General features: G+C 38.6%; 1 protein-coding gene and 1 long non-coding RNA gene across 3 annotated transcripts in view; one reads left to right on the top strand and one right to left on the bottom strand.

The window, feature by feature from the left end:
- The window catches only part of PPP1R1C (protein phosphatase 1 regulatory inhibitor subunit 1C), a 114202-nt gene extending 110999 nt beyond the window's left edge, over positions 1 to 3203 (top strand). Inside the window, exon 5 of the mRNA XM_008687219.1 lies at positions 2858 to 3203. Coding sequence (XP_008685441.1) covers positions 2858 to 2946 — 89 coding nt within the window. The 3' untranslated portion in view covers positions 2947 to 3203. The remainder of the gene's footprint in view (positions 1 to 2857) is intronic.
- Positions 1 to 16129, bottom strand: part of LOC103659641 — a 45968-nt gene extending 29839 nt beyond the window's left edge. For both annotated transcript variants that reach the window (XR_567568.2, XR_567571.2), the window contains exons 1-2: positions 15064 to 16129; positions 14638 to 14733 (exon numbers count right to left, since the gene is read on the bottom strand). This is a non-coding gene — a long non-coding RNA (uncharacterized LOC103659641). The remainder of the gene's footprint in view (positions 1 to 14637; positions 14734 to 15063) is intronic.
- Between the last annotated feature and the right edge of the window lie 200 nt (positions 16130 to 16329).

Below are 16329 nucleotides of genomic sequence, written 5' to 3'. Positions count from 1 at the left end.
TCAATATATGCTCGTTAGCATTCAGCAGAAGAGGCGGCTCAAGCCCCCAAACCAAGTTATTTTCTTCTACCTTCAGAATTACCTTAATATTAAATGAAGGTTTAAAGAAAATGTAAACACAAAGTATATGTGTGTTTGGGAATAGGAGGAGGGCGTGGGGAGACAGAAATTATTAGACCGTCCTCACAGACCTCACACTTTAGTCTTAGTACTATTGCATCTGTAACCAAACAAATATAACTGATAGGAAAAAAGATTCAAGACACAAATCAACTATCCGTTATTCAATGGAAAGATGACATGAATGTAAATTGCCTTGAGAATCAAAGAACGTGTGTTTCTGCAGAGATGTTCATGTTATTAATTCCCATCTTACCAAATCTTTCACCTATCACAGTTAATGTCACACTTGAAAAAGGCTAAGAAAGGCATCTTCTAGGGACTGCCCAAGTGAGTGATTTTACTTTTAAAAAGCCTTCGTCATATAACTTTGTGACCATTATTGGGTTATAAAATAAATGAAATGTAGGTCAGGATAAGCAAGTAGGCGTATACTCAAGTAAGGGAAGTGACTGACTAATGGTTTAGTAAGTTGGACTTTTTGGTTACCATATTTTCTTAATGTTTGAGCTCTTCATATAAACAAATCAATGTTGTCATAAGTTATTAACTCTAACTTAAATTGCCACAACTTTATTACTCTGTAGTTACCTTGTGGATGAAAGGGATGAGCTCTGGAGGTAATAGAACCTTTTCAAACTGAGAGAGGTACAGACAATTTCAGCTTAGGAGAGTGACAGGTGGCTGAATGATTATTGTGCTTTAATATTTCAGAGGGAATCCCAACATTGTCTAAGCAAGGTTAATAGGTCCTGTAAACCTATAATAAATCCTAGAGAACAACAGGAAAGTCTATGTCAACATCCAAAAAGCTAAAGGTGAAAATGAGTGAGGGTCTCCTGACAATGGAACTTTATGCCTCGTTCACTATTCATTCAGTCAGTTGTCAGTGTATCCTGAGGAAATATGATGTGTCATAACTTCTCTCAAAACTACACCATCCTTATAACCTTGAACAAATCACTTACCTTCTTCAAGTCTAAATTTCACCATCCAGGTATTTCTGTGATGGAGTTGTGAGGTTTGGTGACTAAGGTATGTTAGACTCTAACAGAGTAACTGATTGGATGCTTATTGAATGAATGAATTCCCTTACCTTCTCCTTCACATTTAGACATCTCCCTCCCACCCTGTAATTTATAAATTGTAATATGTGAATAATAATATAAAAATAAGTTCCATTGGTTAATAATAAATGTCTCTCTACAGTTTTGGGTCAACAGGAATTGTGAGTGATCTGTGTTTGCTGATGAAATTAAAGTATTTAAATATTATTACAACTGATCAAATATTTTTGCAAGATAATCCACCAAGCCCAAGGATGTCATTCTTTGCCAAACAGCACTCTGAGGCTTGCTGACTGCAGTACATGCAAATCCACACTCTTTTTGAGTTTGTTTCATAGCAAACATGAGCAGTAACTTCCTTTCATTTATCAATTCTAACTAGAATATTTTCCAGTAATACTTAGAAAAATCTTATAAGCCACTTTCCTAAAATATAAAATAGGTATACAATTTTCTGGGTTAAGTAGCAATACATGGAGTGTCCGCTGTACGGTGTTTTAACAGAACAGACACAAGTGAAACAGACGGTAATTCTGTAGATTTTGAGTATGGTTGTGGTAGTTGCCTTCTGGTTTATACTCCAAATTTGAGTTAATTTTGAAATCTTGAAAAAAAAATATGGCAAGACATACACCAAGTTATTTATAAATTACATCAGTCATTTATTCAATCAATATGAATGAGTATGTACTGTTTGCCAGACCCCAAACTGAAACTATGTAATCTTGACATCAAGAAATTTGCTCTAATGAGAAAGATATGTAAACAAATCAATTCTATAAGGTAATTGATACCAAGAGAATATGAGAAAAACCTAGCCAAGTCCGCCTGGGGAATTAGAGGAGCCTTCACAGAGGCGGCAAGCTGAGGCAGAGGCATGAGCGGGAGATTATCGGGCGAGTAAATAGGAAGAAGCTGTTTGGCAGTGAGAAGAGAACGAGAGGAGCATGGAGGCTTGAAGGGGCCTGGAATGATCAGGGAATGTGGAAGAGTAGGTTAGTGTCCTTAACTAGTAACTCATAAATTACTGTGAAAGGGGGAAGCAGGAAGGGCTGGGAAGGAATGAGGCCAAATAGGTAGGGAGAGGCCAGGATCTACAAGCCTGTGGAGCAGGCAGAGTGTGCCAGTGTTTGGCCTCTCTGTGAGCTGTGGGGGAAGTTACTGGAGAATTTTGTATACAGAAGTTTCGTAATCAAATGAATATGTTCTGATTCCTGACGGAGACTAACAATATCGTGATTCTTTTGTTGTTTACAAGTTACAGAAATGGCACACACACCCCTTTGTTCCTAGGGGTTTCTTCAGTGGTTCTCCTTGTAATGGAATTCAGGGATGCCAAAAGAAATATTTGAACTAAATGATATATCAGAATTACAGTAAGAGCCTGTGAGCAGATTTTTAGTTAACAGGTTTTTAATAGGCTGTGATGCAATTCTTAATGGAGAAGATTTAATTATAAAGGAAGCCTGTCTCTAATGGAAATTTGGCTGGGTGTGTTTTTATTTCTCGGTGAATTAAAAGGTTTATATAGGGTTGGATGGTTGAAATTCTTGGAGAAAACACGTATACACCAGCAAAAACTTTCCACTCATTTTATCTCTTGCAGCAAAGCAATGAATCTGCTAGAAATAAATTTCAGTTAAATAGAGCATAATTTTTTATAATTTCAGGGGTTAAGCATCTGAAAGGCCGGAATGAATCCTCATTCCCTGAAGAAGAAGAAGGTGTAAACGAAAGAGAGGAGCAGTGGGAACATTAATTACGGGTCTGCAGCAAGAAGGCTTCTTGGGAATAACTGAACTATTAACTTTTCTGAATGTCCCATGGAAGCCACTCCTTGACCTCCAGAAGCATTCTCCACCTCTGCTCTCATACAGTAGTAATACACCTCCTGGGAAGCTCTCCTTGATTGAACTTTAGAACCAAGTACAGATTGTTCAATATTACTTACAATTAAAGAATAAACATTTATTTTATGGTGATTTTTCTTTTTAATGACGTTTGCAAACATGTGAGTGTTCTAACTTTAATACCGAGCTTAATCCCTGATGTCCTACTGATATGGTTTGCCTTCTAAGGTCAAATGTAAATAGCTTCACTTTAAGAGTAAAAAATAAATATTAAATACATTTAGACATGGTGTATCTGGGTTTAACTTACAGAGGAATGTTTAATGAAGCTTTTAAGTTAAGATCTGCATTTATCATGTTTCTGTATACAGAACGGTATGTTTTATTTATTTCAAAATGAAAAAATGCCCAATTTCTTGATTCAAAAGATCGTAATATATTAGTCTTTAGGTATTAACCATCTTTTTCTTCCAACACATTAATGGTTGAAGGACTGCAGAATTCTCCTCATTTTCCTGAGCTGTGAGAGATATATTTCCCAGTATTTCCACTAGCTATTAAGAAAGAAAAATGCTAAATCTAAAATAAACTATGGCAAAATCTCCCCTGCCATTTTTTTTTTGGCCATTCCTTGAAATATGAGCTATTTCCTATTGCATTTAAAGGAATCATTAGCATTTTTATAAATCTTCTATTATCATCAAATAAGAAATTCCATTAATTCATGCATTAACTCAATAACTATTTTTAATGAGTTTATCTCCAGCAAACGACTTTGGTGGGGGTTATGAAAATAAAGGAAAGATAATTTTTCATCCTTAGAACTGGCAGAGAAGGTAAAGCATCAGTATAAAGCAAGGTTTTCCAGGACAGTATATATATATATTTATTGAATAGGGCTTTCGATTATTCAAAATTCTGGCCTCCTGGACAATATTATTTTTTTTTAAGATTTTTATTTATTTATTTTAGAGAGAGCTTAGTGTGTGCATGAGCAGGAGAGGGGCAGAAGGGGATGGAGGAGGGAGAGAGAGAATCTCAAGCAGACTCTGTGGAGCATGGAGCCTGACACAGAGCTCGATCTCACAACCCTGAGATCAAGACCTGAGGGGAAACCAAGAGTTGGTCACTTAACCAACTGAGCCACCCAGGCACCCCATTAATCATTTATGGCATTTCAAGGTAAAGTACCTATGCCACAAAATTTAGTGAGGATGGTGGAATGCCCAGTTTGGTTCCCACACTGATGATATTGGTGAGGTTCAATGTTTCATGGATGAAAAAATTGAAAGATTTCTCAGGAGTCAGTAAAGAGGGAAATTAAGATGGAAGAAAAAAAGCAAATGTGAAATCCACTGTGGGATCTTATATCAAGATTCAAAGAAGTAAAACTATTGTTTTTAATTTTGAATTCAAGTTTTATAATATAGAGATTGAGAGAATATGTGGATCTATTAGACAATGCAGTAGAGATAACAATCGTTTTTCTTAGTATATTTTCCTCAAGAAAATAAATGCAAAACTCACTGATAAGTAGTATCATCAAGTATGAATGAGTACTCCGGTTCCAGGTGTCTTTCCTCCTTCCCGTCCTCCTTTTCTTCTTTCTTTCCTTCCTCCCTCTCCCCTCCCTCCCTTCCTTTCTTCCTTCCTCTCCTTCTCCCCACCCCAACCCCTAGCCTTTCATTGGTTTTGTTGTTGTTATTAAGCCAGTTTCAATCAAAACTTTCTGGAGTTTCTAGACCACGGGCTGTGACTATTTGTTTTATTTCCTAAATTTCTCTCTACTTAAAACATGATTAAGGCACAGATTTGTTTTACATGATTTTGAATTATTTGTGTTTGGAAAACATTCTGATACCCCTTGAGCAAGGTGCTAAAGAATAAAATTTGCCCTTCCCTTTCCTTGAACACACTTTCAAAATGTTTGGGTTTTTTTGTTTTTGTTTTTGTTTTTTTTCCCCAAAAGGATTCAGACAAACAAAAGAAACCAAAGCTTTTGCTGATTTTGTAACATCTTTTGGGTAAATAAGTAGCATGGCTTCTGGATTCTTCTGTTCTCTATTAAAAATACAAAAATATAAAAAATTAAAAGCATAAGTTTTCCTTAGGAAATGTTGGTTTCTTCCATTCTGTTCTCTACTCTCAAAACAGAGATTACAATTAAAAGCATAAGTTTTCCTTGGGAAATATGTTGGCTTTCTCAGAAATCTTAAGGAAGCCAGCTGAGATAATGGCTTTTCAGTTTCCTTTTCACACAATTATAGTTTACAACAAAATTTTTTCAAGAAGACAACTTGGCTTCAATTTGGCTGAATGGTCAAAGAAACTTTATGAACAAAACAAAACAAAAAAAACAAAAACTTTTTCTCAGACCACATTTATAATATAACATACTGGCTAGTAGTAGATGAGCTTTGAGTCACTCTGGCTTCGGTTCAAATTCAGCCTCTATCAAGTTTTAGACTGTTACTGCATTTGTAAAATGGGTACCATCATACCTACCCCTGTGGATTATCGTGGAAATTAAATGAAATTAGACACATTAAAATGCTTAGTCCAGCTTAGGGAGCATTTAGTAATTGGTGCCTATTGTTATTACCAAGGTGGGAAAAGACCTGATGCTGTCTATCCAAGCCTTACCAGACACACGGTCCCCTTCAAAATCACAGACCAGTGATGGACCCCCTCCCTTCTTGAATAACTCCAGCTGAACCCCAAACCCAGCCAAAAAGCTCTAACTGTTCTTCTCTGTGTGAAACTCTTTCTCCTGTACTTCACCTCCTTGATCACGGCCATTCAGCACTGTGACGTGTCTCCTAAGTGGCCTCGTCTCTGATAAAACACCACCAGGTCCTCCCAACCTTTCTCATCATCCTGGCTACTTGCTGTTGGATCCTCTTTAGTTGTGTATACTGAATCTAAGAAAGGTTATGTCAGGTAGATATGTTGGGTTTTTTCCCTAATCTCCCTAAACCATGAGAAATTGAAGAATAGAATGTGGCAGGGTGGAGCAGAATTCTAGGCCAGGGTTCTTTCTATTAGACAATGATACTGTAAGCCCTTTTTCTTCCCAGGGTTGGCCAGGGTAAGGGTCTTTATAAAAAACAGAATTCTTCAGACTTTTTCTGTTCTTAAAGAAGATTTCACCATCCATTTTAAATTTTAATTCAGTTATGACAATGTTTTCTACATTGTGGAAACAGATTATTTTAGGTTGGCATGGGACCAATTACTTTTATTTTTATAAATACTATCATAACACATGTTAGAAAATATACATAATCATGATTTTATTGCTATTGTTGCTTAGGATGAGGCAAGCTTAATGTGTGAATATATTTTAAATCAATCTAAAGGGAAAGATTAAATAACCATAGTAGAGGTAGTACCTCAAAATCACCGAACGATATACAATTGAATGAAGTTTGGAAACACTGGCTTTGGGTGTGGTCATAGCAAGTAAGTGTAAGTATTGTAGAGTTCATTTAATTGCAATATGGATTTACGAATTTATAAATAAACCACTTATGTTGCATTAATTTAAAAATTCTGTTTCTTTACCCACATCTAAAAGCAATGTAAGTGTAAACTGAATAATGGAAAAATCATGTCTAATTACATTAAAGTGTTTATGTTCATAGTAATTTTGAATATTTGCTTTCTCCGAAGATGGAGGAGGAAGAAATGCCCTTACTTTTCTAAGACCCCGATTCTAAAAACCAGTTTTCAAAGCTCCAGTAGGTTTATTATTAAAAATGTCTATGTTGCCAAAATGTGAAATCTGTTTAAAGAAATTAAATTATTAGATTTCAAACATCATAACATTCTGGAAAACTAAATAACAGAGAAAGAAGAGGTTTAGGAAAGTGATGGAAGCATCTTTGGTTTTAAGTGACATCGTGAGTAGTGAAGGTGCTCAAGTTTGCAAACATCCCACAGAATTCACACAGCAGAGGAGGTGAAGGTTTCTATTTTGCAGTATTGTGTGAATCAAATAATTTTCGTGAATGCATAGGTGCTTGACTGCATTTTGTAAAGAGGCTATTATTCAACTGTAGAACCTCCCCTGACATTTATATTATGAATCCTGTTTATTCTGTGGACAGACATTGGTGTGGCCACTTTCCTTATTGCATTAATACTTAGTTTATGCAGCTAAAGAGACTTGGTCTGTAGAAGGCAGGTGAACATGAGAGTAGAGAGAGAAGTCAGCAAAGGAGGAAGCTCAAAGGAGCCTAGAAACTTGAGGAAAAAACTGGAGAAAGTAAATTAAAATGGTATTGGATTCATCTTCAGTTTTTGTTTCTCACTCTACAAATGTGACTTAGCATTTTTCTCTTACTTTTAGTAACAATGAGCCTAATTTGAAGGAATGAGCACAGTGAACCCCCGGAGTATATGTCACTGGGATTAGAATCCTAGAAGTAGCAGAAAATTAGAATATGTTTGGCAAATGCTTCTTCATTATTATTCAGAACAAGCATTTGACAGCAAATAATAGAAAACCCAGCACACAGTAGCACACAGGCTGATTTACGTCATGCAATAAAATGTCTGGGACTGGAATTGTGGCTCAAGACTCCAATGGGTATCCAGATACTTTTCATTTTCCTAAACATTCTCAAAGCTGTAACTTCATGACCTCAAGCTGCTGCTCTAGGCATCCAGTCTGTTCCAAGCAAAGAGAATATTGGGAAGAGAAAGGGAAAGAATCTGGCAGAGAAGCCAAGCTATCTCAGAGCCCCCCACCTACTGTCTTTCGGACAGCTGTGCCATAAGACTACCCCTCGATGCAAAGGAGTTGGAGAAAGTAAATATTTTTTTGAGGACTTATTTATTTTGAGAGAGAGAGAGAGAGAGAGAGAGTGCACATGGAGGAGCAGCGGGAGAACAAGAGATAATCTCAAGCAGATTCCCTACTGAGCACGGAGGCTGACGTGGGGCTCAATCCCACAACCCTGAAATCATGACCTGAGCCAAGAATTCAAGAGTCGGACGCTTAACCGACTTTGCCACCCAGGTGCCCCAAAAGTAAATATTTTAAACCAGGAACACTGCCACCTTCCAAGTCAGTCAAGGTTCTCTTTGTAAGTTACAAAGTGACCATGGATATCAGCTGAGCAACGAGAAGTATCTGCTTCCCAAATAACAGAATTCAGGGAAGTTCTTCCCTGAGGTTCCTAAAGGAAGCACAGACTATTCAATATGTGTCAAAGAGTCGAAAACATTAATACTCACTAGATGTGTTTGCTACTTAAAATTCATAAATTAGGTGTTAATGTTTATGATAGGCCTGCAGCTAGATAGAACAATTCAGATATCAATTATTCTGCAGTATTTTTCGTAGGATAATTTGGTGTCCTTTGTAAGAGTATACTCTAGAAACAAGAGAACATTATTCTAGTTTATTATTCAATAAATATGTATGAATGAGTCCTGAGGATACAGGTATTATAAGATAGTTAAGATCCTTAAATTCATGGGTATATATTCTAGCGTTTGAAGACTGTCAATATCCATATGAATTAATACATAAATTATTAATAATAATAGAAATCATGTCAGATAATGATAAATTCGTGGAAGGAAATAGAATGAGGTGATGTGGCAGGGCGCCTGGGTGGCAGGTCAGTTAGATATCTGACTCTTGATTTCAGCTCAGGTCATGATGTCAGAGTCATGAGTTGAGCCCCACATCTAGCTCCGTGCTCAGAGTGGAATCTGCTTGAGATTCTGTCTCTCACTCTGCCTCTGCTCTTCCCCCCTATGCTTGCATACTCTCTACCTCAAAATAAATAAAATCTTAAAAAAAAAAAGAACGAGGTGATGTGGCACAGGGTGGCATCTCCTCTTTGATCGTAGCTGTCATAGCTGTGTGACATTGGGGAAGTCCTTTAAACACACTGGGACCCGGTTTTCTGAGCAGTGAAATGTAGAGAATGATCTGAGGGGGTGGATCAGTCGTTCCTATGAGGTTCCTTCCAACGCTAAGATCTGTTTCTCCCCTCTGATTCTCTTTCAGGAAGTGCAGACAAGCAGCAAAGGAGAAAAGAAGAGACAGGAATAGACAGAACACAGCAGCATTAAGAGAGCATGGAATCAGAAGAGAAAAAGGGTATCTTTGTATGCTTATATGACAGTCAACAGAACAAAACTGTTCTACTTAGAAATATACAGACGTATGTACGTGTGTATTTAACAGCATTAGCATTGTAACCAATTATATTTTCTTTTAAAACTTTTCCTTAGAAGATGATCTAAAAAATGGTGATTTTTTTTTTTAAGTTTGTTGTTGTGGTAGTTTTTTTTCTTAAGATTTAAAAGTCCTTCCAAGAAAAATTTCCTCCTACAGATCACTAATTGGATAATTTACTCTATCATAGCATAAAGGCTTTGTTGCTTTTAAGTTGCATACCAGATTTTTCCCTTTACAGAGATTTATGTGACATGGTATGAAATTCTTTGGAACATTTCCATGGTGTTCTGGAATAGTTTGTTATTTTCTTTTTCTCCGCCAGGTGCAAAATGGGTTGACAACAACCAGAAGCTGACTTGTCAGTGCTGTGCTCCTGTGGGAGCTTGGAAAAATACCAACATGAAACCACCACCGCCACCGCCACCTCCACCTGCATCATTGTGTCTTATTCTCTTCCTCTTGGATTGCCTTCTGAAGCGCTTTAGATATTTGATACATAAATATTGACATGTTTTTCAGATACCGTTCCTTCATTTTATGTATTTTTTTCTAATTATTTATGCTACACTATTTGCCAAGTTCTTTTTGGTTTTAATTTATTTTTCTCTACTACTAAAAGCGAGATCTTGAATTTGGGTAACTTTTAAGTGATTCATTTTTAGTTTTTTAAATTCTGGAATCTGAGCCTCCTTTTACAATTGAGAGGCTTCCAAATATATTTCCCTTTTTCTTTTCAAATCCCATCATATTTATTTATTCTTCTCTTTCTTTTTCAAATCCATAGGTCTTTAGTTTAGTTTCACAAATACATATTAATAATATACTGCACACCAACTATTTATGTAAGCATCAGTTATAAAAATGAAAAGGCTATTATTGTTGCTGCCCTCTTGCCAGTTAATATTGGTTCAGTTCTTTACAGTTAATAAAGTGGCCTCACCTATGTTTCTCAGTTAATAATCACATTAAATCTGTATGACAGGTAGGATTCATTTTATAGATCAGGAAACTAGAGTCCAAAGAAAATAAATGGCCCTAAATGAACTAATAATTCAACAAATGCTTCTATTAGCTGATGCTCTTTTTGAGAGTTTGTGGTGGTTTTTAGGGTGGAAAAGCCCATCTTCCTCAGAAACCAGAGGCTTTTGCATTTTCTTAGAATGTCTTGTAGATTGCATTGGAACTAAATTTTCTACATTTCAGACCTAAAGCATAGGGGGATAATTTTGTTAAGGATGTTGGAATAGAAGAAGCCCCTGAGTTCTACTTTAATTCTTTGATACTGACCTCAAACTAAAACCAATAGAAGAAACAAATTTGAAACTCCTTTTAAACTGTGGGACTCATTTAACCTTTAACCAATAGAAGAAACAAATTTGAAACTCCTTTTAAACTATGGGACTCATTTAAAAATATTTTTTATGTTTAAATCTGTGCTTTAAAAAAATAATTTTCAATATCTAAAAAGTAGGAGAGAATTGCTGAAGTTCTGACAATGTTGGGTATAATCTTTTCTTAAAGAAAAAAGCACCAATCTTTTTAAGTTTCTTTTCCTTGATTTCTTATAAATTGAAAAATCATTTTACAAATTGCTGTTTTTTTTGTTATGGCCTTTCCCTTTCTCTGCACCCTTGTCCCCAGGATTTGAAGAATGCTAATTTTTACTTACCACTTCCAGATTTGTATTTGCCCCAAAAGGAAAAATAATATAAACAAGCATAATTACCATAACTTAAGTGCATAATTGTGGAATAAACTATAGATATTATGGCATTAAAAACCAATATGTTATGTAATGAGGAACCAAAGAGAACGTTCTAACTGCTGTTCTCCTCAAGCTAACTAAGGAATCAATTTATTGATATTTCAAAATAACTTTTTTTCCTCAAGAGTAGTGATGGTGTTCAGGACCCACTGCTGCAAAAAATGGCACCTCGGCACATTGAACACTGTCAGCTGAAGGAATCTGAGAAAATGGCAGAAGCAGGAAGGTCACCTTCCCTCTGCCCTTCTCCCTGAAACAGGCCATAAAACCCTCCTTTGAGGAGTGCCTTACACCCAGAAGAAAGGAGCACCCTTGTCTTTGAAGACAAAGGGACTCAAAGAAGAATCCAAGCCAACAAGCACTGCTAAGTTCCCCCCAGTTTACTACGCTTACTTCATACCCCTTAACTTACCTAGTCTTCCATGACCCCATTCTTCCTCAGTCCTAGCACGAAAATACTCAGATCGCTCCCATGTCACGTAAAACTTATATTAAATAAATCTGTATGCTTTTTTCCTATTAATCTGTCTTTGTCAGTTAAACTTTCAGACCCAGCCAGAAACCTTTTTCCTTCCCTACAGTAGCAAAGGTATAAATAACATGGCTTAAATGAATCAAAACAATAAAAACTAAAAAAGCTCAGAGATGGTTTACCAGCTCTTTAATGATTGCAGGAGAATATCTTCTCTTTCTTCTTTATTTTTTTAAAGAGACTGGCATTTGTCAAGGCCCTGCAGTAGATGGGCGGGTTACCTGACATTTCCCTGCGGCATAAATTCTATGGATGTTTCTCTCATCATACTAATTACATTACCAGATGTTCTCATCTTTCTTCTTTTGCCTTAATGGGGCATAGATTTCCTATTTTGAAATTTGTCACTTATTCGTTCTATTTGTCAAGTGTTTTAAATACTATATGGGTCCTTTATGTGCTTTTGAAAACACTTAGTAGTCTAAAAATTAAACTTGACATGAAGGCCAGTGATGACTAAGATAGGAATTATACTATTAATTATACTTCTATTAACCATACTGTACTAGTGCAATTACCCTGGACTTTCATAGGATACAAGACTTAAGCTACCTATTTTCATTGTCAGTATAAATAGTTTTCCTAGGAAGTAGTTTACTGGAACAAGTTATTTCGTTGGAACTGATAGCTAAATGAGATTTTTAAAATAATAATTCTTAGAGTATGGGCAGAGAAGTATTAAAAATTAGACACTGTCATCATAAACTACCAAAAGCTGTATTGATATAAAATAATCCAATGCAATATTTTGGGGAAAATATCCAAAAATTGATAAATTTTTATTTAAAGCATAACTAAATTTGTATGTTTTCCTATTAATGTATTAATTTTTACTAATCTTTTTTCTTTCATTGTGTAATTTGGAGTTAAAATATTTTTCTGTTGAGGAATATATATATGAATGTGTGTGCAGAATTTATACATATGTACGCAACATATGTGTATACAAAAATACATGCGTACCAATGCATATATATTATGTAACTGCGCTGAAATAAGAAGGGAAGCTTTTTTTAAAGAGAAAAAAATTAACCCATTTGCTATTAAAGTAAGCACGGAGACTTAAAACCCTAAGAAATAAGTACTTCCCTCCGTTATCACTGCCATATTATCTTCTGTTAAGGAAAGGCTAGGTGAGAAAGGAGGAAGACGTGCAGAAGAAAGTAGCCGAAAGCAAGAAAGTGACCTCCCACAGAGGGCGAGGAAGAGCAGGCCGTAGCCAGGCGGGAGGTGGAAAGAGAAAGGCGGCCCGAGAGAGGGCGAGCCTGAGCGAGAGGCGAGGCCAGCTCCCGCTGCCTCCCCTGCCCCGGCCACACAGCACGCTTCAGGAGGTTCCTGCCCACGCCGCCAAGGCATCTCCATCTGAATGCGGCTTTTGCGCGCCGGCTCTTACTAGCACCCCTTTTCTCCGTGGTGGGTTTAAAGACGCTGGTTTCAGTGTTGATCCACTTGGCTTCTAGGTCGCATCTGATTTACCACATTTAGTGGACGCGGCTGTTTAAGGGCAATTTCCTCATTACGAAAGGTCCTCTCCTTTTTTTGTTTCCTCCAAAGAAAGACCTTTTTGTTTTGCTAATGAAGGTTCTCTGAAACCTGTAGAGTTTCCTGGGGTGTGTGCCTGGAGTTTTCCCTTTGAGAAACAACTATTGTTGCTTCTAAGTGCACCTGGATGTCTAATAATGTATTTTATTTAGCAAGCCATCCTGGAAGTCTAAAGGTTATTGTTATTTTATCTTTATGCTGATATTTTTGTCCTTAGTATTTCCATTAAACAATTTCCCCTAGAATTGAACGTCTACATGCCATATATCGACATCTATATCAATAGAGGTATCTGTCTACAAATACATACGTAACATATCAGTCTCGATCTCGATGTACTCTATCTCCATCTCTATCTCTCTAGCATGTATGTAACTCTGCCTTTCCTCTCCTCCAGCAAGGACAGAGATCCTGCGGCTTGACAATGATGCCCTCTCTGCTACAGAAGGGCCAGCCTCCTCCTTAGATGGAGAAATCTCCCCATCCTGTGGACTTTTAGGATATTGCTACTGAAGAGAAAGCCGTGCTATGTTCTTGCAGCTATAATCACGAATTAATTTTATAAGAAGAGGATGATTCTTTTAAAGGAGAATCTTGGTAGATTCTTATTTTTACAGCTCATACTATTTCAGCTTAGAAAAAACTGTGTCAGTCTTTATTCTCAGCATCTTACACGGGCCATTTCATCATTCTGGTAATTCTGTAAAATAGGAACTTTTACATCTCCATTTCATAGGGTAGAAAATTGAGTCTTGTCCAAGGTCACAGAGACCATGACAAAGTCTGAAATTGAATCGAGGGTCAAATTCAGTCCTTGGATATTTCTTGCCTCAGGTCTTGCACATAAAATTCAACAGGAAATAATGGTATTTGGATTAATATAAAATAATAACATTAATTTATGTTAATTGAGAACCAACCGTTTGTCAGGCACTGTCCAGATTCTTTAAATATTCTTCACTATTATTTGCCATTCTATGAAAGTCCTCATGGTGAGAGGTAAGGAAACATTAAGGCCAACAGCTACCAACCACCAAAAAACACACGTGAATTGAGTTCATTCCTGCTCCAAGCCCTGAATGGTTCCCACTACTAATCATCAAGGCTATAAGAAATCATCCAGGAAATGTGAGCTTTTCTCCTTAGCAAATTTGGTATGATTCGCTACAATTAACACACCTGTGCGCCAGCAGACCCATCTCCCCAAGGGTCCACAAGAAACAGATGGGGAGATCTTAATGTTTCTCTCATAGAATTCAGGTTTGCTTTTAGCAGCTATTAAGTATTAATTAAGAATTAATGCACTCCCCCATGTGTCTGCTCTGAGAAAAAAACACAAATGGCTTTTTGGAATTACTTAGATCTAAAATGCTTGAAAAGTCAGTCTCATTTTGATTGAATTAACTAGAGATGTTATCTGAAAAGAATTAACGCAATCATATATCAAACACTTAAGACAAATATAAACTTGTCCTGCCTGCCTTCATTCCTTAATTCGTATTTATTTATTCCGTAAATATTTCCTGAACACCTACCATGCCTAAGGCTTAGTGCTTCCTTACCTTATAATCTGGCAGCAAGTGAACGCCCTGGCGGGCTAGGGTACTCGAGCACGGAGGGGGAAGTCTCTCGTTCTTCTACAGGAGGGGCTGAGGCTCCTGACCAGAGAAATGAGAAGAGGCTTTCTGGGAGCGCTGGCAAAAGTGCAGATCCCCTGGACGCCGGGGTGGGGGGGTGGTCGTGAGACAGGTAAAGATGGCAAGGCCCCTTGCAGAGGAGGCATCGCCGCGAGGGCAGAGGAAACCCAGGAACGGAATGGGGACGTGAATGCGAGCCGCGGCCCAAAGACAGTCTGGGCTTGAGCGCGGGGCTTTGAGTGTACGGTAGGGAGTGTAGGTTCACCTGCAGGCCGGTGGTTCTCAGAGGGCGAGCTCCAGGCCAGCAGCAGGGGCACCGCCCCGCCCTCCCCGGCCCCACCTCACACCTACCGACCGCGCACTCCTGCGGCTGGGCCACAGCAATCTGGTTCGACAGCCCCTACAGGTGAGGCGCATGCCCCGAGGGCTGGAGCCGGGGCTGGGCCAGCCCTCCGGGACCGGGACAGACGTGCGTGCTGTGCCCGGGCCACTCCCCAGTCCCCAGCGGGGCCGGCAGGCGCTGTGGGAGCCGCGGCCCCGGGAGTGACCGCTGCTGCCGCCAGCAGCCTCATCTCCTGCCCCAGGGTCCCGAGCTCCTTGCATCTGCAAAAACAGCGCTGTGGAAAGCCCGCAGAGGCCTGCTTTGGTGGGACGCCCCCGCCCCTCACGCTGAGAATGACTTTTCCACTTTTAAAGGGTTACAAAAGAAGAAACGGAAGAGGAGGAAGAAGAAAAAAATGATGAGGAAGGAAGAGGAGGAGGAGGAGAGGGGGCACCAGGAGGAGAAACACCCGTGACGGGGCCTGCAGGCTGAAGTGTTGCTGCCCGATCCTCTACGGAAAAAGTTTGCTGACCCCTGGTGTAGACGAGGAGAAACTGTTTCTGTGGAGAAGCTGCAGAAAGTCTCAAGAATGCACTGATGGAATTTAATTTAGGAACGGTGTACGGAAAAGAAAAAGTGAAAGTAGAGCTGAAAGCAGAGAAGCCAAAGATAGAGCACAAGGAAGACAAGATCGCAACAAGGCAATGCTCTTTGAAGAGAAAGAAGTGGGTCTAGCTCTTCTGGATGTGAGAGGATTTAATACACAGTTGACCCAAACACCAGGCTGAAGAAAGGCTCTCAATAACTGAAGAACTCAAAGGGTCTGCCCCGCTCGGCAGTCTCTCCGGGTTTGGTCTGGAGTCGTTTTGAGAGCAGTGCCCTGTTGAAAGCATGGACTCTGGAGCCTCTTGTCTAGGGTGGAGAAACGCCCTCATGTTTGAGTGCTTAGTAGGTGTTGAGATCTAGCTCCCTGATATTTAGTGATAGGCACCAGAATCACCCAGTTATCTTCTTAAATGCCGATTCCAGTTTAGAAGGTCTGGATGGGGCCTGAGAGTGTTCACTTCCAAGCCATTCTCAGGCGGGCGGCCACACTCGAAGTAGCAAAGGTCTAGACTGAACCCCCCGGTAGCGTATTTGAAAAAACACAACTTTAAGGTCACATATTAAGCATGGAAAATAATTCTTACGTCCACAGAAATCAAAGGCAACTTCTCTGCTATAAAATGTGATTCAATGGTTCCCCAAAGTGCACCGGCCCTGCAGGTGGTCACTGGCCATTCTGCCCACTCGAG

The sequence above is a fragment of the Ursus maritimus genome, unplaced genomic scaffold, assembly GCF_017311325.1.
Source record: "Ursus maritimus isolate PB19 unplaced genomic scaffold, ASM1731132v1 scaffold_1, whole genome shotgun sequence".
Lineage (NCBI taxonomy): Eukaryota > Metazoa > Chordata > Mammalia > Carnivora > Ursidae > Ursus > Ursus maritimus.
The sequence above is the reverse complement of the archived record's forward strand: the minus strand, read 5'-3'. Positions and strand labels throughout refer to the sequence as shown.